The sequence below is a fragment of the Heptranchias perlo genome, chromosome 18, assembly GCF_035084215.1.
Source record: "Heptranchias perlo isolate sHepPer1 chromosome 18, sHepPer1.hap1, whole genome shotgun sequence".
NCBI lineage: Eukaryota > Metazoa > Chordata > Chondrichthyes > Hexanchiformes > Hexanchidae > Heptranchias > Heptranchias perlo.
This window is the reverse complement of record NC_090342.1, coordinates 34,147,610-34,171,885: the sequence shown is the minus strand read 5'-3', so window position 1 is coordinate 34,171,885 and position 24,276 is coordinate 34,147,610. Positions and strand designations below refer to the sequence as shown.

The 24,276-nt window shown below is 41.6% G+C and overlaps 1 protein-coding gene across 3 annotated transcripts in view; it reads left to right on the top strand.

The window, feature by feature from the left end:
• Positions 1 to 236: 236 nt before the first annotated feature.
• The window catches only part of arfgap2 (ADP-ribosylation factor GTPase activating protein 2), a 58,374-nt gene continuing 34,334 nt past the window's right edge, over positions 237 to 24,276 (top strand). For all 3 annotated transcript variants that reach the window (XM_067999676.1, XM_067999675.1, XM_067999677.1), the window contains exons 1-5: positions 237 to 346; positions 14,535 to 14,653; positions 18,158 to 18,230; positions 19,526 to 19,657; positions 20,841 to 20,918. In XM_067999676.1, the coding sequence (XP_067855777.1) occupies positions 278 to 346; positions 14,535 to 14,653; positions 18,158 to 18,230; positions 19,526 to 19,657; positions 20,841 to 20,918 (471 nt within the window). In that variant the 5' untranslated portion in view covers positions 237 to 277. The remainder of the gene's footprint in view (positions 347 to 14,534; positions 14,654 to 18,157; positions 18,231 to 19,525; positions 19,658 to 20,840; positions 20,919 to 24,276) is intronic.

Sequence of the window (24,276 nt, the reverse complement as noted above, 5' to 3'; positions counted from 1 at the left end):
CTATTATTCTATGTCTCGTTCAGTATTTATTACTTTTAGAGCCTATTATTCTATGTCTCGTTCAGTATTTATTACTTTTAGAGCCTATTATTCTATGTCTCGTTCAGTATTTATTACTTTTAGAGCCTATTATTCTATGTCTCGTTCAGTATTTATTACTTTTAGTGCCTATTACAGCCAATGGCTCGTTCAGACTCTGTTCCCCCTCTGTTGCTCCACCCTCTCTGCCCCGGAAGTGCTGACGTCTCCAGGTACCGCCACTTGGTCTCGCTGCAAGATGTCGGATCCGGGCAAACAGGACATAACCTCCATCTTCAAGCGGCTCCGCTCGGTCGCTAGCAACAAGGTGAGGCTTGACAGCGGTCAGCCACCCCGCCGGAGCAGCGAGGGGCGCCGGGCGAGCGGCGTTGGGCCAAAGTGCGGATATCTATCTGCTCGGTATCTGCGGCTTCGGACCGGGGCTGAAGTGACACGTCGCACTCTTGAGGCTGGACTGGGCCTGCAGAGGCCGGGCAGGAGAGGGGGTGAAGGCCGCAGCAGGACAGGGCAGGGATTAATGGGAATTAATACCCGACCAGTGGCTCCACATACAGGCATTTATATCCAATATGTGAAAAACTGGGGACGGTTTTGTGTGTAGGTCTGCTGTCAGCAGTCTCAGCTTTAACAGCTGTTGTAAATTATGAAGGGGGGAGATTGTGGAATTGAGGGAAATCTTATATGAATTATCGTGCTAAACGACACTGATCATGCCTAAATCCTGTATGTTATTGATGCTGGAATGTAAGTGTGTAAAGTTTGTGTTTAGATTGAAATTTGCAGTGTGTATTTTATACGTTAAAAGAAACCAAAAATATGATGCAGATCTCATCCAGATATATTAGTTTGATCTGTGCAGATGCCTGCCCCAACAAATGCTTTCTAAACTGCTACCGGTATGTGCATATACCCTTTAGAAATTTTTTCATCCTGTGTATACCAGTGGCTGTCTGATGGTATTGGAATCCTTTGCTGGAAAATTGCAGTGCTTTTAATCCAATTGCAGTATTTAATGGTGACCTTAAATTAATACCCTTTTTGCAGTGACAAGTCCCATATGGAAAATGAATATCAAATGCAGTAGAATTTGTCTATGAAAATCTGATTAAATTGTTGGCAGATTTTTGTGTGTTGTAATGGATATAGTGACCAATCAGTAGATATTGGATTATCTGTTCCTGTTCAGTGTAATCCTGGTAATAAGTGACATTTTTGTCTACTCTAATCTATTGCATGCAACTGGATTGGACTGAGAAATAATTCATGTTTTACATTGTACAGCCAAATAGCCATAAAGACCAGTAAGATCCTAGTTTTAATCCCAAATATGCACTTGTACCAGTAAGGAAATCAAGTGTATTTCATTGAATGTAATGCTGGAATATCAAGTTAAATTAATTGCCTCTTAGTAAGAGATAATTGCAGATTTTTCTAAATTACAATTTAAGGCAATGATTATTGTTTGAACTTTAACCAGTGGAAATTAATCATAAGGAATACAAACTTCTATTGCAGAGGGGAAGAGTCACAGCTGACCACAGTAGGTCAGATGGAAAACAGGACTGTTTAAGCTGGGCACCCCTCTTAGTTACAGGAGAGAATAAGATTTGAATGATTTGTGGCTTGAGTTTAGAGTGAGCTGCATCAGTGAATGAAAAAAATTCTGATCTGCTTTCACATTCTAAGATGTAAAAATCAAAATGTGATCAATAATCTTTTGAGGACAACCCCCCAGGCTTGAAATCAAGGGGAGCTTAAGAGCCAGTTGTTTCCTTCAGCATCCTGTGTTTGGGAAGGGGGGTGGGAAATGTTGGATTTGTAGAGTAAAGTTTTAGATCTTGCCCAACCTGGGTTTTGAAGTACCATTGTTAACAAATCAGTAGCCTGTAATGGTTTAACCTGTCAAAAGATAATCTCACATTACTGCAATTTAATCAGGATGTTTTGGTAATGTAGTAAATTGATGCTATGTAGTATTTGATACTATGGACCGGGGTGGGGGAAATACAGGTTTGATTTCCCCCACTTTTGAGTTTCTGCTCTTAGCTGTAGTGCTGTTATAGTTGCTGAACAAAAGCTGAGTAGTTCTGTGAGGTAGGAAGGGAGAATCATTGTTGAGCTACTATAACAGGGTTGGCACAGCATTGGCACAGGCTGGTAAGCAGGTTGCCCAGTTCTCTGCTTGATTTTTGATGGCATGTGGCTTAGAGAGAAAGAAGAGAACTTTTATTATCCTCAAAAAAAAAAATCAAAATATTTAGAGTACAAATCTAAAGAATCCAGTTTGATCACAATAAATTACTGAGTTGTTCCATTGTATATTCCCATAGCGTTATTCCCATTGGGGGCTGGGTAACATAATCTGAAGGGAAGAATTTTACCTGTAATTTTGCAAAAGTACACTTTGGACTGACATAGAAAAGGTACTTAATTCCTCAGAAGGAGAGATGCTTGTTGTCTTGGTGTACACCTGGAGTACTGTAATAAAGACAGAAAATGCTGGAACTACTCAGCAAGTCAGAACTGCTGAGTTCTGACGAAAGATCTTTGACCTGAAACGTTAACTCTGTTTCTTTCCCCACAGATGCTGCCTGACTTGCTGAGTATTTCCAGCATTTTCTGTTTTTATTTCAGATTTCCAGCATCCGCAGTATTTTGCTCCCAGGGTACTGTGTACAGTTTTGGTCTTGTTATCCAAGGAAGGATATACTTGCCTAAGAGGCGGTGCAACGAAGGTTCACTACATTGATTCTGGGGATGAGAGGGTTGTCCTGTGAGGAGAGGTTGAGTAGAATGAGCCTATACTCTTTGGAGTTTAGAAGAATGAGAGATGATCCCATTGAAACATATAAGATTCCGAGAGGGCTTGACAGGGTAGATGCTGAGGGGTTGCTTCCTCTGGCTGGAGAGTCTAGAACTAGGGGCATAGTCTCAGGGTAAGGGGTCGGCCATTTAAGACTGAGATGAGGAAGAATTTCTTCACTCGGAGGGTTGCGAATCTTTGGAATTCTCTACCCCAGAGGGCTGTGGATGGTCAGTCGTTGTGTATATTCAAGACTGAGAGAGATAGATTTTTGGCCTCTAAGGGAATCAAGGGATATGGGGGTCGGACGGAAAAGTGTAGTTGAGGTCGAAGATCAGCCATGATCTTATTGAATGGCGGAGCAGGCTTGAGCGACCGTATGGCCTACTCCTACTCCTATTTCTTATGTTCTTATGATTCTGGAGTTACAAACAACTTGAACAAATGAAGATGTCAGCAGAATTAGACAGTTGGAATTTGACCACTTTAGTCTTGTGTCACTGGGATGCCAATTAATGCGTTTCAAACTTTATTACTGTTATCTTGCTGAAAATGATAAAGGTGACCTGGCTTAGATGAAAGGGTGATAAAGGCAGTGATGTTGACAGTATATGCCCCTGTTTAACTTGTACTACCTTTAAAATTTAATTTTGAGCAGAACCAGCTGGAAGATTAATTGTGAGTTTGTTGTTTAGTGTAATGAGAAATAATCAGAAGTTGGTTGTCAGGAATTCTATGTCCAACATATATTTGTATCACATTTAATGTAAAACCGATTAAATATTTTCCTATATTTTATAGTTTTGAAATCCTAATTGTGGAAATCACATAGGGAGTGCAGGCCTATTACAATATATTTTTGTAATATTGGCCAAGCCTTGCCTCCCTTTGCTTAAAATTTCTCAATATCAGTTGTTGCAAAATTAGATTAGATTCAATTTATTGAGATAACCCAGTAGAGATTGACACGACATCAGGTTCCACATGTACTCTGACAACACCAAGCTCTACCTCACCGTCACCTCTCTCGATCCTGCCACTGCCTCTGATTTGTCACGCTGCTTGTCCGACATCCAGTATTGGATGAGCAGAAATTTCCTCCAATTAAATATTGAGAAGATGAAAGCCCCGTCACAAACTCCATTCCCTATATAAAGAATGAAGGTGAAGATGCTGATCTTATTAGCAATGTGACCAGTGATTTTGAGGTGTTAAATGTATGGAGTGATCACATTGTTTTACTAGCTACAATTATTCAGCTTTGACAATTAAGTATATTGTACTGTGAATGCAGTAAAAAGCTAGAAATTTGAATTAGTTTTTGAATAATCTTAAGTATTTATATGGCTGCACCTGTTCCCATCTCGGGGCCTATACATGCTGGCAGTAAGCCATCTTTGCAGAGAGTTGAGTCAGCTCACCTAACTTGTTGGGTCATATAACTTGTTTGAGCAGAAAGCCCATTTAATATCATGGTCTTGTTTGCATTTCTATAAAATGATTACATCCTTTATTTACCTTCCTTATTTATATGTGACTTACTTGTCTATCTGTACCCAGTTGAAAAGAAACAGGCGAAGATTATATTCCTGCTCTGAAACAACCAAATGGAGATGCGACCAGGCCCTCCCCACAGGGTGAGGGTCAGTATCACTTTGAGTGGATTTCAAAGCAGCAATGGTTGACGATTCCCTCAGCCAGGGATGACACGTCACAAGGAAATTCAAGTAATGGGAAGGGAAAATACCCTGAACAAACCAATGTCACAGTAGCTGAGCTTCAACAGTTTGGCCATGACTTCTCAGTATCATGTGTTACATGTGATATCATGTTGAATGTTATTTGGGGCACCAACATGACAGCTGCTCAGAGCAGAGGCCAACAGCTGCTGAAAACCACACCAGGTAACCAAGTTTGTGATATGGAACAGTTACCATTAAAATTGAATTTTATATTACAGAAGGAGCCTATTATACCTGTGCTGGGTCTCTGAAAGAGCTATCCACTTGGTCCCATTTCCCTGCCTTTTCCCCAAACCCTTTTAACATTTTCTGTTTCAATTATTTATCCACTGTCTTCTCAAAAGCTATTCTGCTGTTACTACTTTTCTAGTAGGGCATTCCATATACTAACAACCCTCTACATTTTAAAAAAAAGTTCTCCCAAATTCTTCCTTTGTCCTTTTGGTGATTATCTTAAATTTATGTCCTCAGTTACTGGTTTACCAACCAATGGAAATAGTTTTTCCCTATTTTCCTTATCAAAGCCTTAGAATTTTGAACACTGCTATCAGATCCAATCTTAATCTTCTCTGCTTTAGTGAAAGGAACTCCAGGCCCCCAGTCACTCCTTTTACCTGAAGCCCCTCATTCCCGGTGAATCTCTTCTGCATTCTCTTCCTGGCTATGGCATCTTTCCTAAAGTAGGGCACCCAAAACTGGACACAATATTCTAACTGTGACCTAATCAATGATTTGTATAAGTTTAGCATCACCTCTTTGTTTTTGTACCCTATGCCCCTGTTTATAAAACTTAGGAGCCCATATGCTTTCTTTAAACAGCTTTATTAAATTGTTCTGCTACTTTTAAAGATTTGTGTATCTGAACCTCTAAGTCTCTCGGCTTCTATACTCCTTTTCAAATGTTACCATTCTTCCTCCCAAAATGTATTAGCTCATATTTCTCCACATTAAATTTCATCTGATATCTATCTGCCCAATCTCCTAACCCATGTCCTCCCAAATGAATGCCATTTAGAAGTAGAAAACAATAACTTCCGTTACTTAAAAAATGAAATGTGGAATAAACTGAAAATGTTTTGAGATACAATAAATAACTTTTTTTTTCAATTTTCTCCCTCTCTTCCTTAAACTGCTGGCTCTTGCTGGTACCTCACCTACTCTTTATGTGGGAGTCTGGACAATGAATGTTGGCAGGCTATTCAACTGTGGAGGACATCATGAAAAGAAAATGGGCCAGAATTTGCTGTCAAAATAACGGTGAGACTAATGGCGCTCGCCGTTATTTATGTACAAGTGCTACAGCAATTTCAGGCAATGGGCAGATGCACGGTTAAACATGGAAATCTAAAAGTTGCTTTCCAAGTTGTGCTGCTCTGCCGTTAGCTTTGCGAAAATGGCAACTCGCTGTCTGTCTCTCCATTGAAATGCATTGAACAGCATGAAGTTGCTGTATTTGCACGGTAGATAACAACAGTTTGCATTTATATAGCGCCTTTAACGTAGTAAAACGTCCCAAGGCACTTCGCAGGAGCATAATCGGACAAAATTTGACACCAAGCCACATGAGATATTAGGATAGGTGACCAAAAGCTTGGTCAAAGAAGTAGGTTTTAAGGAGTGTCTTAAAGGAGGAGAGAGAGGTGGAGAGGTTTAGGGAGGGAATTCCAGAACTTAGGGCCTAGGCAGCTTAAGGCAAGGCCGCCAATGGTGGAGCGATTAAAATCGGAGATGCACAAGAGGCAAGAATTGGAGGAGCATAGAGATTTTGGAGGGTTGGGTTGTAGGGCTGGAGGAGGCTACAGAGATAGGGAGGGGCGAGGCCAGGGAGGGATTTGAAAACATGGATGAGAATTTTAAAACTGAGGCTTTCGCAGACCAGAAGCCATTGTAGGTCAGCAAGCACAGGGGTGATCTGTGAATGGGACTTGGTGTGAGTTAGGATTCGGGCAGCAGAGTTTTGGGTGAGTTCAAGTTTATGGAGGGTGGAAGATGAGAGGCCAGCCAGGAGAGCATTGGAATAGTCAAGTCTAGAGGTAACAAAGGCATGGATGAGGGTTTCAGCAGCAGATGAGCTGAGGCAGGGGCGGAGACGGGCGATGTAATGGAGATGGAAGTAGGTGGTCTTGTTGATGGAGCGGATATGTGGTCGGAAGCTCATCTCAGGGTCAAATAGGACGCCAAGGTTGCGAACGGTCTGGTTCAGCCTCAGACAGTGGCCAGGGAGAGGGATGTTGTTGGTGGCTAGGGAATGGAGTTTGCAGCAGCGACCAAAGGCAATGGCTTCAGTCTTCCCAATATTTAGTTGGAGGAAATTTTTGCTCAGTCGGACAAGCAGTGTGACAAATCAGAGACAATGGAGGGGTCGAGAGAGATGGTGGTGAGGTAGAGCTGGGTGTCGTCAGCGTACATGTGGAACCTGACATTGTGTTTTTGGATTGAATCGCCGAGGGGCAGCATGTAGATGAGAAATAGAAATGCAAACTAGACTTGCCACACAAAGTTAAGTCTTGTCCATTTCAGTCGAAGTATCCTTTAAACGACATGGTAAGTATTAATTACTGCCAGTCAACACCTCTGGCACTGAAAATTAACTATTACAAGTTTGTGGAGTCTCATTCCTCCAGGTTTAAATTGTTGGAGATTTTAAAAATGTAAAATTTAAAACTTTTTTTAACTTTTCCTTTCTGTCTTTTTCTCTCTCTTAAGCCAATCTTTCTTTCCCTCTCTTTATTTCTCTTTCTGTACCTGATTTGACATTGAATTCACCCACTCTAATTTACACTTGCTTCTCAGTCCTTGCACTGTTAATTTCACAATCCCTCAATCTGACTGGTTAAGGAGATACACAGTTGCTTGCCTGTTCACTTGGGTCCCTGATGCTCTGTTTTCCTTGCTGCGAAATTTTCACCTCGCACTTTCAGCAACTTGCCATGTAAAAAATTTAAAAACCTGAACGTGCAAGGGCTAGTCTAAATAACAGCAAACGCTGTTAGATGCCTTGCCACAGCAAATTATGGCCCAGTGAATCTTTCTCCTTGTCTTCACAGAGAACAAGAGAAACTCGGAAGTTTTTTTTTAAAGAAAAGAGCCATGCAAACACATATTTGGTGGGCCAGTATTTGAGTCACATTTTCCCTACATCAGTTAGCGATACTTTTCAGTTTATCTTCATTTTCAACATGATTTGAGAAAGTGCCTAGTCTCTCTCCAGCATCTTCCCCTTATGGTCCAGGATCTTGCTCTGTGTATAACTGTAGGGGTCAACCCCTTTATCACCACTCTGTGGTTGGTGTTAAGGGTTGATATTTCATTGTGTTGTATATACAGACTTGTTAAACTGAGCAATTGTAAATTTTGGTACTGGAAGACTCATATTGGATTCAAAATCACTAACTGTTGGAGTTATCACTATAGACACACAACAGGACTGATTTGTATCACATTAACTGCACAATAAGAATGTTTTGGATGCATCCTAAAGGATTCTTAGCTATCTTAGATTCTGATAAATGTGATGTCCAGCACTGACATGGGTTAAAATACCTCAGGAATACAATAACACTATTACTGATTTCTGGGGTATGAAATTGGTCTATATTTTAAACTTAATCAGAACATTTTATTTTACCTATTAAAGAAATTATAAACATTTTAACCAAAGAAAATTCATAAGTATGTGTGTTGAAGTACTTTATTAGGAGGGTGTAAAATTGGATCCGAAAGTGTAATTCTGAAACTATGACCTGACCCTGGCTTGATAATATCTGACTGAAGTAAGAACAGTTGTTGTCCACGCTGACTCATTGGGCATGATTTTATCTCTGAGCTGGGTACCCCACGCGTCCATAGATATTTGCTTGGGGAACCCAGAAGTCAATCTGCGATCGCAACTCAATTGAGGACAAAGCAGCCCGCTTGATTGACACCCCATCCACCACCCTAAACATTCACTCCCTTCACCACCGGCGCACAGTGGCTGCAGTGTGTACCATCCACAGGATGCACTGCAGCAACTCTCCAAGGCTTCTTCGACAGCACCTCCCAAACCCACGACCTCTACCACCTAGAAGGACAAGAGCAGCAGGCACATGGAAACAACACCACCTGCACGTTCCCCTCCAAGTCACACACCATCCCGACTTGGAAATATATCGCCGTTCCTTCATCGTCGCTGGGTCAAAATCCTGGAACTCCCTTCCTAAGAGCACTGTGGGAGAACCTTCACCACACGACTGCAGTGGTTCAAGAAGGAGGCTCACCACCACCTTCTCGAGGGCAATTAGGGATGGGCAATAAATGCTGGCCTCACCAGAGACGCCCACATCCCATGAACAAATTAAAAAAAAAAGTATTTGTGCTTCCGGGTTTCCCATGCACCAGGCAGCCAGATTGACAGACTGGCTACCTGCCGGAAGGGAAAGGAGCTGTGAATCAGAGAGGGGGGCGGGAGGGAGAGAGAGAGAGATCATGGGCCCTGGAAAAAAAATTGGAGGTGGGGGAACATGGATGACATCGGGGGTCCGGTTGGCATCGGGGTGGGGGATGGTTTCCAGTCAGCATCGGCGTTGGGGGTGGGGGGGTCGTCCAGCCAGCATCAGGATCGGTGGGGGGGGAGGGGGTCCAGCCAGCATTGGGATCAGGGGATGGGCGGCCGATCGCAGGGTTCCTGTCGGCCAGGTGAGCTTGCTGGGCCTCTGGGCCCACAAGCAGTGCAATAAAGGCACTCACCTCATGGATCCAGCCCTTCCCGCCTGCTTTCACCTGACATGAATCGGAAGTGATGGGAAACCCGAACAGTTAAGATTAAATTCATTTTACTTTTGTAATACACAAAATATTGAAATAGTTGAGGTACTTAATGAGGAACATTGCCCCTTTAAGTATCGGCCTGCCGGCTTTAAATGGGGGTGTGACTTCTGGGTGTCTGTTGTGCACACGCATACAAACCTATCTGGGTCAAACTCTGAAGTAGCCGCATTGGAACCGTGACGCACTCCCACTCCAAAAAAGTTTTATTTTAACCTCCCACCTGCCCCCAACCCACCCGTTCTTGGGGGTTAGAACTACCCCCATTAAGACTGATCACTTGATCAAGGTACCCCACCCAGTAAGAGAGAGGATCTGTGAGCGAGCTTGGCCCACTCTTGCTGTTCTGTCGGATGTGGTTCTATGTTGCAGTACTCCATTCTTTCCTCCTTCACCACCCAACCCACAATCTGTGCTACAAGGCCATTTTGACCATAAGCAATTTCTTGTCAGATGATGCATTTCCTGCTAAATGAGGATACCATTCTCCCATTCTAATTACCTTTTCTCACCCTGTCCCCATATCCCTCTATTCCCTTCTCCTCATGTATGCATCCAGCCTCCCTTAAATGCATCAATGCTATCTGCTTCAACCACTCTGAGGCGGCGAGTTTCACATTCTCTCCACTATGTAAAGAAATTCCTCCTAAATTCTTTATTTGATCTGTTAGTGACTATCTTATATTTATGCCCCCTTGTTTGAACTCACCCCCAAGTGGAAACAGTGCTCCACCCTATCGAACCCTTTCATAATTTTCATAAGACCTCTATCGAGTCTTCTCTTTTCCAGAGAAAAGAGCCCCATCCTGCTCAATATTTCCTGATAGTTGCATCCTCTCAATTCTGTTAACATCCTTATAAATCTTTTCTGTACTTACTCCAGTGCTTCAATATCCTTTTTATAACATGGAGACCAGAACTGCACACACTACACCAAGTGTGATCTAACCAAGGTTCTATATAAATTTAACATTACCTCCCTGCTTTTGGATTCTATCCCTCTAGAAATGAACGCCAGCACTTTGACTGCACACTTTATGGCCTTATCAACTTGTATTGTTGTTTAGTCCTAGCGACTGCTACTGTTTTAGCATAGTTCTAGTTTTTCTGGTCTGCAGCTTTCAAAGACTGCTGCCTGGGCTCAGACAGTATCAGGAAATTTTCTGTTACTATTGATACAGAAAAATCATTAACCAATTCTCTATCCTTTTGCCCTCCCCCACCTCTCAACCACCATTCCAATTTGGGTTGTCTTGTGACGGTATCCTCTGTTAATTGAATATTAAACTCTCACATTCACTCATAACTCTGTATCTTTAAAACCTGTAATCAGATTCCCTTTAGAAGCATTCAGTAATCTCTGTATAATATATATGCAGAATACTGAAAGTCCTGGCAAAACAGGATATGTTTAGTAGACTTGAGATGACTACTCTTATTTTCCTTTGAAATATCGTTCCCTTGTAATGCCATATAAAGCCATGTCAAAAGTATTGGCTAAAGTAAATGTTTTGAATAACTGGGAAATGAAAAATCCTGACAAACTGGAGTCACTCCACTCACTGCCTCTGATTTGTCACACTGCTTGTCTGACATCCAGTACTGGATGAGTAGAAATTTCCTCCAATTAAATATCGGAAAGACCAACGGCATTGTCTTCGTCCCCTGCCACAATCTCCTTTCCCTAGCCTCTGATTGCACCCCCTCCTTGGCCACTGTCTGAGGCTGAATAAGACTGCTCGCAACCTTGGCATCCTGTTTGATCCTGAGATGAGCTTCCGACCCCATGCCCTCTCCATCATCAATACCACCTACTTCCACCTCCGTAATATGGCCTGTCTCCTCCCCTGCCTCAGCTCATCTGCTGCTGAAACCCTTATCCGTGCTTCTGTTACCTCTTGACTCGACTATTACAATGCTCTCCTGGACGGCCTCCCATCTTCTACCCTCCGTAAACTTGAGCTCATCCAAAACTCTGCTGCCTGTATCCTAACTCGCATCAAGTCCTGTTCACCCATCATCCCTGTGCTCGCCGACCTACATTGGCTCCTGGTCCGGGAATGCCTCGATTTTAAAATTCTCATCCTTGTGTTCAAATCCCTGCATGGCCTCGCCCCTTCCTATCTCTGTAACCTCCTTCACCCTGCAACCCTCCAAGAACTCTGCATTCCTCCAATTCTGGCCTCTTGTGCATCCCCGATTTCCTTCGCCCCACCATTGGCAGTCGTGCCTTCAGCTATCTAGGCCATAAACTCTGGAATTCCCTCCCTAAACCTCTCCACCTCTCTTTCCTCCTTTAAGACACTCCTTAAAACCCACTTCTTTGACCAAGCTTGGTCACCTGTCCTAATATCTTTTTATGTGGTTAGGTGTCGAATTTTGTGCGATAATGCTCCTGTGAAGCGGCTTGGGACGTTTTACTATGTTAAAGACGCTATATAAAAGCAAGTTGTTGTCGTTATTGTCTTGATCATCGCATGTACAACTTTTGAGTGATTCAATTCCATTCCATATGTGGTCAGAATGCATTTCAATTTTATACTTTTTTTTTGTCAGTATTTTCTTGCTGAATTTTGCTTTTGACCTTTTAGTTAAAAGGGTGACATTTTGGAAAGTACATAGTACAGTTAATTTTGCACATGTATGCTTTATAACTCACGACATCAAGGTTCTAAAAGGTGATTTTTACATTTCAACAATGTGTTAAAGTTGTGTAAATCCAGAGTCAAGCTGGGCTCTGCCTCCGAATTTGCACTATAGAACGTTAATGTTGGTACAAAGTGGTTTCAGTTTGGATCATGTAAGTGCATCCTAAATCTGTTGGTTCTAACATAAAATGAACAATATTACAACAACAGTGTGCATTTATGTAGTGCTTTTAATATATAAAAAAATGACCAAAGACATGCGAGGAAAACGGACTCCGAGCAAAAGGAGTGTTTTAGGAGGGTTAAAAACTTGGTCAAGGAGGTGGATTCTAAGGAGGATCTTAAAGGAAGAGAGGAAGGTGGAGAGCTGAAAGGGATTAGGGAAGGAAACCAGAAAGTGGGACCTAGACAGGTGAAGGCATGGTTGCTAATAGGATGAATGGAGGGTTGAATGCACAAGAGGCCAGAGTCTGAAGAATGGGGATTTTTTGGTGGGGGGGGGGGGGGTATGTGGAGTTGGACATGTAGGATTGCATGAGGTTACAGAGATGGGGCAAGACTATTAGGGATTTAAAGATTATTAGAACAACTACAAATCACTTAATTGATTTGGAAAATAAGGTAGCATTATACAGGCAAAAACAAAGTATAAATGTTCACCGGTCTGAAAGGCTGGTCTAAACTCCACGTCTTAAACTGAAATAAGGTTTAAAATTTGAATTGAATCTAGACTCTGCAAGTTTGGCAATGCTCTGCTGGCACAGTGTTCATTGAAGAATCTACTAATCAAATGAAGGAAAATATGATTTGCAGTATAAAAGTAACAGAATAATGAAGTCAGAAGTGATTACAAGGTAGTCATCTCATCAAGGGCTTCATATGATGCCACAAACACTGAAAGCAAAACTCAAGCAGTTATCTTTGAAATTACTCCTATGTGTCATACTTGTAAAGTTATGTATTCTGTGGAGTTCCTGGGAGCTGAGCTTAATTGCAATTTTTGCTGCTTTATTTTGCTTTTTTCCTTGGTATGTAAAATTTATTTTGGTATTTCTGGTGGCTTAATCTGTTGACATACTGTGTTGCACAGTGGTAAGAAACAGGTTTGTTGCTGATCACAGATGAAATATCGGTGGGGTTTGGGGGAGATTGAAAAGATGCAAGATACTTCTTGATGAGGAGAAAGTACAAACCAATCCTTGGGAGCTTCCTCGAGGATGGTTACAAAGTGTCACTGGCCTTGGAGAAGGTGCAGTCTCTGCTTTCTGTGTCAATAAATAGTGCCTAAATTGAGGGAAACTTAAAGACAGACAGAAACAATGTCCTCAATATTAACCCACCCCCCCCAACATGATGGGCGAAAGAGGGTCGTGGAGCAGGGGGGGGTTAAAAAATGAAATGCGCGGGACACGACCCCAACCCACCTTTTTACGGCTGTCCGAGTGTCCCGCCGTGGAGGTGTGGGACTCTTAATTAAGATATTTAAATCTGGCTCCTACAGTGCAATTGGGAGCCCGAATTGAAATTTACTGCTGCTGCTGCAGGGTTTCCCAGGCGTTGGGGAAACTCGGCAGTAAAACGGAGGCGGGAGCTGCTGGCTCCCCGATGTAAGTGTCTCTTTCAGCGCTCGTTGTGGGCCTCGAGCAGCCATAGTGTTCCCCCCCCCCCCACCCCATTTGCAGGGGACCATTCCCAAGGGTTCCTGGCTGCGGCCTCCTACTGCTGGTGCTCCCTTCTGCCCGCTGGTCAGTTGTCCATTTGGCCAACTGCTTGGTGGGAGATGGAGCTACAAGATGTTAATGAGGTCCTGCCGTTAAGATCAGCAGGATCTCTGCGTCCCCGGCTTTGCCGGGTTCATCAGCCGTTTTCCGCACCTGCACTCGCCCCGCCTTCCCGTAAATATTGGGGCCGATTTTTTTTTTAAGAAGGTGGTGCTGAAGATAGAAAAATACACCACTCCTTTCTGGATTTTCATGGATCTTGGCATTTGACTTTTTTTCTAATTTTGCTCAGATTGTGTTGAACCCTATACCTACATTCTGCATCTCCGCACTAATACTTCATTACACTAACTTAAATGCACAAATAATGAAAGATTTGTTCATCTCACAATCTTAAAGCCTTCTAGTATTCGTGCATTGTCCATAAATTGATAAACATAGACACAAAATGCTAGTTGTCATGACTTAATTAGGTTTTAACCAATTTTTTATGAGATAATAGATTAAATATAATTTTTAAAAATGACTGATTTTTTAAAACAAAAAATAATTCCTTCTTTCGGTCTACATGCACACACATTGTATTCCTTCTTGGGAGGGAAGCAAATGACCCTCAAGCCTTCTGCCAGTATTGCTGTTGAGCTGGTTCCTACTATTTTTGTTTATGGGGACATCAGCCTGAGGTTTTACTGAAATGTTTACTAGGGCGGATTAAGATACGTATTAACTTAATGAGAAATGGCTAGTGTTGACACTTTTAAATTTAATTTTGCAGGCCTGCTTTGACTGTTCAGCCAAGTACCCTAGCTGGGCGAGTATAACCTATGGCGTCTTTCTCTGCATTGATTGTTCAGGGACACATCGATCACTTGGTGTTCACTTGACTTTTATCAGGTACAGTAGTTTCTAGGACAAACATTATGCTGGCTGTATGAAATACAAAGAATAACCTTTGTCTTTTTAGGATGTGTACTGGAGTGTATTTTTGCTTCCTTCAATATCCAAATTAATGCATGCAATTTTAAATATGTGCAAAAAATAACCTGAAACATTACATACACATTAAGCTGTTGATAAAATTTCAATTATAACACAAAAGCATTATAAGTTTGATTGGGGAACTTTAAAATTCACTTGTCTGCACATTCAGTAATTCTTCTGTTAGTAATGATTGTGACCTATGTAAATGTATAATTTTGCAGTAGACTGAATAGATATCTATTTTAATGCTTCCGATAGGTTTGAGCATCATGTAGGAGCACAGAGTGTCAGCAAAAACCCTCATTATATCCACTGGTGCCAACCTCCCAGTAATGAAGCATGGGAACCCTGTGGCATGATATTCTATCTCACCTACATTCAAAACTGTACTAACCTCATTATACCACCTATTGATAAAAGTATATTTGCTTCAACTGGGAGTTGTCCAAATTGCACTCGGTTTTTTCTCGTAAATCACAGAAGTGCTCAATCGGAACTCAAGGTAGTTGAATACAACAACAACTTGCATTTATATAGCGCCTTTAACGTAGTAAAATGTCCCAAGGTACTTCACGAGCATTATCAAACAAAATTTGACACCAAGCCACATAAGGAGATATTAGGACAGGTGGGTCAGTTTTAAGGAGCATCTTAAAGGAAGAGAGAGATGGAGAGGTTTAGGGAGGGAATTCCAGAGCTTAGGGCCTAGGCAGCTGAAGGCACGACTGCAAGTGTTGGAGCGATGAAAATCGGGGATGCACAGTTGGCCAGAATTGGAGGAGCGCAGAGATCTTGGAGGGTTGTAGGGCTGGTGGAGGTTAAAGAGATGGGGGTGGAGGGGGAAGGCTAGGCTATGGAGGAATTTGAAAACCAGCATGAAAATTTTAAAATCGAGGCATTGCCAGATTGGGAGCCATGCTAGGTCAGCGAACACAGGGGTGATGGGCAAATGGGACTTGGTGCGAGTTAGGATACAGGCAGCAGAGCTTTGGATGAGCACCAGTTTAAGTAGGGTGGCAGCTGGGAAGCCAGCCAAGACAGCATTGGAATGGTCAAGTCTAGAAGTAACAAAAGCATGGATGAGGGTTTCAGCAGCAGATGAGTTGAGGTAGGGGTGGAGAAGGGCGATGTTACAGAGGTAGAAGTAGACTGTCTTGGTGATGGAGCAGACATGGGCTTGGACACTCATCTCAGGGTCCAGTAGGATGCCAAGGTTGCGAAAGGTCTGGTTCAGCCTCAGACAGTGACCAGGGAGAGGGATGGAGTAGGTGGCTAGGGAATGAAGTTTGTCATGGGGATTCTTCCCACTAATTAGTTGGAGGAAATACTTGCTCATCCAGTACTGGATGTCAGACAAGGAACGTGACAAATCAGAGGCAATGGAGGAATCGAGAGAGCTGGTGGTGAGGTGGAGCTGGTACCTGTGGTACCTGACGTGTTTTCAGATGATGTCATCAAGAGGCAGCATGTAGATGAGAAATAGGAGGGGGCTGAGGATAGATCCTTGGGGGACTCCAGAGGTAACTGTGCAGGAGTGGGAAGAGAAGCCATTGCAGTTGATTCTCTGGCTATGACTGGATAGATAGAAATGGAACCAGGCAAGGGCAGTCCCAGACGACGGAGGAGAGGCGTTGGAGGAGGATGGTCAACCGTGTCAGAGGCTGCAGACAGGTCGAAAAGGATGAGGAGGGATAGCTTACCATCGTCAGACGCATAGGATGTCATTTGTGACTTTGAGGGCCGTTTCAGTACTGTGCTGTTTAGAATCATAGAATGGTTACAGCACAGAAGGAAGCCATTTGGCCCTTCGAGCCCGTGCCGGCTCTTTGTAGGTGCAATCCAGTTAGTCCCATTCCCCCGTTCTTTCTCCCTTAGCCCTGTAAATTTTTCCCTTCAGGTATTTATCCAATTCCTTTTTTGAAAGCCACGATTTGAATCTGCTTCCACCACCCTTTCGGGCAACGCATTCCAGATCATAACTACTCGCTGCGTAGAAAAGTTTTTCCTCATGTTGCCTTTGGTTCTTTTGCCAATCACCTTAAATCTGTGTCCTCTGGTTCTCGACCCTTCCGCCAATGGGAACAGTTTCTCCTTATTTACTTTATCAAAACCCTTCATGATTTTGAACACGTCTATCAAATCTACTCTCCACCTTCTCTGTCTGCTCTAAGGAGAACAACCCCAGCTTCTCCAGTCTACCCACATAACTGAAGTCCCTCATCTCTGGAACCATTCTAGTAAATCTTTTCTGCACCCTTTCTAAGGCCGTCACATCCTTCCCAAAGTGCGGTGCCCAGAATGGGGGACACTCTGTGGCCGAACCAGTGTTTTATAAATGTTCAACATTACTCCCTTGCTTTTGTACTCTGTGCCTCTATTCATAAAGCACAGTGTCCCGTATGCTTTTTTAAACCACTTTCTCAACCTGTCCTGTCACCTTCAAAGATTTGTGCACATATACCCCCAGGTATCCCTGTTGCTGCACCCCCTTTAGAATTATACCATTTAGTTTATATTGGCTCTCCTCGTTCTTCTTGCCAAAATGTATCACTTCTCTGGCTACGACTGGATAGATAGGAATGGAACCAGGCAAGGGCAGTCCCATCCGGCTGGACAACGGAGGAGAGGAGTGGGATAAAGATACATTGTTGGGCAGAGTAAAGAGCGCTTTACTCAGTATAGGATGGAGAGCACTGTAGAACTCAGCTTAAAGCATTAAGAACATAAACTTGTATATTTTAAAATGTACTCGTTTTTAAATTTGAGCAAGCATTTAAGTAGAATCCAAACAAAGGATAAGAAAAAAATATACACGTGGAAGAATCTGTGGAATGATCTGTAATCTGCTTAAAAGATAAATAGGAAATGGTTAGATGGCTGAGATGATTTTCACATCATGATGTGACGAGGCATAGAAGAAATTAAAGACCAAAGAGAAACAGAGAATGTGTCAATAGCTGCGGCAGTAGGAGGTAAATCAGGTCCAAAATTGAAACCGGAGAGCTGGCAAAACTGGGTGCGGTCTGATGGCTTGAAGTGTGAGAAAAGCAGTGGCCCAAAGTCCCCAACCAGTATCCAACATGAATGAAGGGTTATACCTGAAACGTTAACTTGTTTGCTCTGTCCATAGGTGCTGTATGTCTCTAACATTTTCTGTTTTTGCTTGATTTCCAACATTTGCAGTGATTTGCTTTTTAAATGAATGAATGTTGAATCTTTTTAAGATATATCCTTCTTTAAGATATATAGCTGCACACTAGAGAATAGAATGTATACAGTCTGTCGTCTACATATTAAAATGCAATGACCACGGTTGGTGCTTTTAATAAACTATGATGGAAAACCCACTTCTCAGCAATGTTGGCTGCTTTTCTCTAATGGGATTTTTTAATCCTTTTTGATTATTTGATCTTCCAGGTCTACAGAACTTGATTCTAATTGGTCCTGGTTTCAGCTGAGATGTATGCAGCTTGGTGGGAATGCAAATGCGGTAAGTAAAAATTTCTCTAAACACTTTCAAAGCCTTGTATTACAATTGGTCAAGTGGTAGTTGGTGACATTGTTTTGTGACTGTTTGTATTCTGTGCTTTTGGTGGCTTTGTTACTTAGAAAAAAAAGTTAACCGTAAAACCTGTAAGCTTAAATTTTTCCGTGTAGAGGGGCTGTAAATGATTTGTTAAGCCAAACAATAGCACAGGGATATTTAACAAACTTGTGTGAAATAAGGTGTCCCAGGTATCCTGGCTACAACATTACACACCACTGGAATTAAATCAGTTTAAGCCCCCGAGTCATGCTAGAGGCGTTGAATCCAGATAGAGAAGATGGCAAAGATCTTAAATTATATTTCTATGATAATACTGTGACCTAAGCAAACTATAAAGAACACAGCTGTACGGATTATTCCACTTGAAGATTTTCTGCGGCATAGTTATGATGATATGGAAGGTAAAACATAAACTGGCTACAATCTCCTTGCGTACTATAGTTGATTTCTGAAGCACCAGTGATGTCATTGAGCTTATTTGACTTACTGATACCAAAATGCTGTAGGGAGGGGAAAAGAATCATACGTAAGACAATATGCTTTAATATTGTACGGTTCTTGTGTGATATTCCTAATTCATAACCTGAAACTGCTCTCTCTACTTTTATTGCCAATGACAGATCTGTAACCAGCACTTCATCTAAGTGTTTTAAAGCTGAAAATTTTCTCTCTAGACTCGACCTACATTTGAAATAACAAAATCTATCATTGTTCTACATGGTGTTTTTAACACTTGGTACTTAAATATGAAAATTTCACCCACCCTTCATTATACTCCAATGAAATCCTAATGACAACACTGTATCCTACAATTGTGACTGTTGCATGATCAAATATATGACAAAATCAATGAAAAAGCAATGTCTATGGTGTTAAAATATTGTCTTGTAGTTGTTCAATAATTAACTTTGATATTCGTACCCTTTGTTTTCATCTGTGAGCATCCTAATCGCACCAATCGCTTTGGTAAGCCCACTGGGTAATATTTAATGCTGTGAGCCTCTAGTTAGCTTGATATCATTGTGTCTTTACAAGCTCAGTACATAGCTATTTCTTGGAACAATTCTGGACAATGGCAGTGATGTATATATGTAATAACATGCTGCAGAAATACATGCACAAAAGCCATTAAGTGCACTGGAAAATAAAGTCCATATTTTTCCTTACTTTGCTGCATGTTTAGTCTTGAATGTATAGTGCAGAAGCAGACAAAAGTAATTTATTTTTATTTTCAATAGAATGCTTTCTTCCATCAACATGGTTGCAACACTAATGATACTAATGCAAAATACAACAGCCGTGCTGCCCTACTGTATAGAGAGAAGCTCAGATCATTGGCGGTGGCTGCAACAAGAAAATATGGAACCGAGGTAAGAATGACTGACAAATTTAATACAAGAGGCACTTCAATTCAGGAAGGTTCAAGGCTGACCAGTGAGACTTGGATAGTTATTTCAAGGTGAAGTGGTAGACATGACCTGGTACCATTGTTTCTCTATCTTCTTTAACAAGTTCAGTACTTAGTTTTTTCTTGTAACGATACCAGACAATGGTGATGTACATATGCAATAGTAAGCCAAGAAATATGTGCAGAACAGCACTACATGCATTGGAAAGTAAAGTCTGAAAGAGGATGTTGGCGTTTACTGTAGTAGTGATGATGTACACCTTAGTGAAGGGAGTATTAATACTGCAACTACCAGTCTAGGACCTGCGGCTACAATTTGGGTTCCAGGCAGGCTGAATTGTGTTTACGTTGCCTGACTGAAACATAACAGCCCTGTTTAGGAGAGAGCTGTTTCAGCACATTCCTGAATATAATTCCTGATTAGAAAGTATGGAAAAGGAGAACTTTTCTCAAAAGTTAAATTAAGGTCAAGTAGATTTACAAAGTGTGCAGGGGGTTCGGTGGATTCCCTGAGCACTTTACAAACAATGTTTGACAACACACTGGATTTGCTGTCTGTGTGGTGTCAAACCGAAGTGGTGTGAGATTACCCCCTCCAGGGAGTCTCCACTTCACTCTAGAGTCAGGTTGGGGCCCCAACTCCAGATTTACCCTGCAAGTTTAGTGTCGATGTGAAGTGACACTAAACTAACAGTGTAAATGCACCCTAAGTGTAACTTGTGGAAATCTGGAATGCATCATCTCACTGATCTTTTATAACATCTGTTTTCTATTAAACAGTTTGCAAGTCACTTAACGCAGTCCCTCTCTGCTTTTTGTATGTGTTGGTTTCCTCCCCCTTTTTTACCAGTCCTACTAAAATGCCTGTTCATCTGTGTTCAATTCTGATGAAAGGTGCACACCTGAAATGCTGTAATTTTTTTTTCTCTTTATGGATGTTGATTCACTTGCTGAGCATTTTCAGCATTTTTTGTTTTTATTTTATAATTAATCAGAATAGATTTCTAAAGATATTGCTGTTCATACAATGAATACTATCAGAACTGGAATGGAGGAGAATCTCCAAACGTGAATAAAAGCAAATGTCTTGAATATATAACTCATCAATTTTTGATGCTCATGTTTCTTTTTGTTGTATGATTCAGCTGTGGATTGATGATTCAGGAAATCCACCTTTGTCCCCTCAGAATAAAGACGAAGACTTCTTTGCCTCACATACTACAGTAAGTTTTTTAATTTGTTTCACAATGGATCAGTACTTTTTTGGTGGGGGTAGCAAGGGGGAAGAGAATGTCATTAAGTTTCTTTAGGCTGAATATTACATCCAAGTGTAATTACTGAGGTGAAGAAATAATGTGACAAGCATTAGATGAACATTGAATTAGAAGCTACTTCAAAGCCAGAAGCTAGCTAACGAAAAGAATTTTAGTGGATTTGACCAACATAACCTGTAAATGGATGAGAGAGGTTGAAGAGTAGAAAGCAGTAGGCATTTGTTAAGAGTTATGTTGGAGTAGGAGAAAGTGTTGAGTGGAGTGCCCTAGGGATTGGTGTTGGGACCACTACAGATTCTAATTTATATTTAATTATTTGAATTCAAAAACTTAATGCAATTGGTCAAATTCACAGATTACTAGGAGGGGTAGCTGAATCTGAGGAGGCAGCCTGAGATCTAGAAAATGAGCTAAGCAAAATATGCAAGGGGACAGAACAATGGCAAATTAATGCATTACTTCACAATGGACAAGAAAAGTGGAAGACACGTGCACTCCGTGATTGATGGGGAAATACCCAAGAATGAGCTTGAGAGAGGCTTGATGCTGATTGGACATGTTGAGCAATCCACAAAGCAAATAGTATGCTGAACTTTATAGCCAAAACAGTAGAGCATAAGTCAAAGGAAGTCATAGTGCTCTGGTCAAATTCTGGTGCCAAGGCACATAGGAAACATTAAAGCACTAGTATGGAAGAATCATGACACTGATCCCTAGCTTCAAAGACATGAAACTTGAAAGGAGGTAGCCTTTGTATGAAAGATAGTAAAGAGTGAATCTGGAAAATACTTCAAACTAAAACATGACAGCAGGTTTCTGGTACACAGATTCAAATTAGTGAAAGGCAAATTTAGGGCTGATATCAGGAAAAAGTTCTTCATGCAAAAAGTGATCAACACATGGGATGGACTTCTAGGTAGAGTGGTGGAGGCATAAATACTGGAATCTTTTAAGAAACAGATGTAGTGATGGAGGGAAGGGACTATAGGACTTTTCTGGATAGATGAGCTAAAGTAAGTAGAATGCCGTTCTTCATTGTAGCTGTCTTGTGAACTAAATGTTGATTAGTTGCCCAAGCTGCACCTCTGCTTCCTGCAATAATCCATTTCATGTAACCTCAGTCAGCATATTCCTGGAATAAAAGCTCCCAGTTCTTCACCAGTAATTGGTTGTCCAAATACAGTCAATTGTGATAGTTATGAAGTTGCATTCTGAATCATTATAGGAGCATAGGAACAGGAGTAGGCCATTCAGCCCCTCGTGCCTGCTCCGCCATTTGATAAGATCATGGCTGATCTGTGATCTAACTCCATATACCTGCCTTTGGCCCATATCCCTTAATACCTTTGGTTGCCAAAAAGCTATCTATCTCAGATTTAAATTTAGCAATTGAGCTAGTATCAATTGCCGTTTGCGGAAGAGAGTTCCAAACTTCTAACACCCTTTGTGTGTAGAAATGTTTTCTAATCTCGCTCCTGAAAGGTCTGGCTCTAATTTTTAGACTGTTCCCCCTACTCCTAAAATCCCCAACCAGCGGAAATAGTTTCTCTCTATCCACCCTATCTGTTCCCCTTAATATCTTATAAACTTCGATCAGATCACCCCTTAACCTTCGAAACTCCAGAGAATACAACCCCAATTTGTGTAATCTCTCCTCGTAACTTAACCCTTGAAGTCCGGGTATCATTCTAGTAAACCTACGCTGCACTCCCTCCCAAGGCCAATATGTCCTTCCGAAGGTGCGGTGCCCAGAACTGCTCACAGTACTCCAGGTGCGGTCTAACCAGGGTTTTGTATAGCTGCAGCATAACTTCTGCCCCCTTGTACTCTAGTCCTCCAGATATAAAGGCCAACATTCCATTAGCCTTATTGATTATTTTCTGCACCTGTTCATGACACTTCAATGATCTGTGTACCTGAACCCCTAGGTCCCTTTGGACATCCACTGTTTTTAACTTTTTACCATTTAGAAAGTACCCTGTTCTATCCTTTTTTGATCCAAAGTGGATGACCTCACATTTGCCGACACTGAATTCCATTTGCCACAGTTTTGCCCATTCACCTAATCTATCAATATCGCTTTGTAATTTTATGTTTTCATCTACACTGCTTATAATGCCACCAATCTTTGTGTCATCGGCAAACTTAGATATGAGACTTTCTATGCCTTCATCTAAGTCGTTAATAAATATTGTAAATAATTGAGGCCCCAAGACAGATCCCTGCGGGACTCCACTAGTCACATCCTGCCAATGTGAGTAGCTACCCATTATCCCTACTCTCTGTCGCCTTTCGCTCAGCCAACTTCCTAACCAAATCCGTACTTTTCCCTCGATTCCATGGGCTTCTATCTTAGCTAACAGTCTCTTATGTGGGACCTTATCAAATGCCTTCTGGAAGTCCATATAAATAACATCCATTGACATTCCCCTGTTCACTACTTTAGTCACCTCTTCAAAAAATTCAATCAGGTTTGTCAGGCACGACCTACCTTTCACAAACCCATGCTGGCTCTCTCTGATTAACTGAAAATTCTCGAGGTGTTCAGTCACCCTATCCTTAATTATAGACTCCAGCATTTTCCCCACAACAGATGTTAGGCTAACTGGTCTATAATTCCCCGGTTTCCCTCTCTCCTTTCTTAAAAAAACGGAGTGACCTGTGCAATTTTCCAATCTAGAGGGACAGTTCCTGAATCTAGAGAACTTTGAAAGATTATAGTTAGGGCATCTGCAATGTGCTCACCTACTTCCTTTAAAACCCTGGGATGGAAACCATCTGGTCCTGGGGATTTGTCACTCTTTAGTGCTATTATTTTCTTCATTACTGTTGCTTTACTTATGTTAATTTTATCGAGTCCCTGTCCCCGATTCAATATAAGTTTTCTTGGAATTTCCGGCATGCTATCCTTTTTCTACTGTAAATACTGACGCAAAGTAATTGTTCAACATGTCCGCCATTTCCCCATTGTCAATGACAATATCCCCACTTTCAATTTTTAAGGGGCCAACACTGCTCCTGACCACCCTCTTTTTCCTAATGTAACTATAAAAGTTCTTTGTATTGGTTTTGATATCCCTTGCGAGTTTCTTTTCATACTCTCTTTTTGTAGCTCTTACCATCTGTTTTGTGACCCTTTCTTGATCTTTGTATCTTTCCCATTCTCCAGGATCTGTGCTATTTTTTGCCTTTTTGTATGCCCTTTCCTTATGTCTTATACTGTCCCATACCTCTTTAGTTGTCCATGGCTGCTTTTTTTTGGCAAGTAGAGTTCTTGCCCCTCAGGGGTATAAACCGATTCTGTATC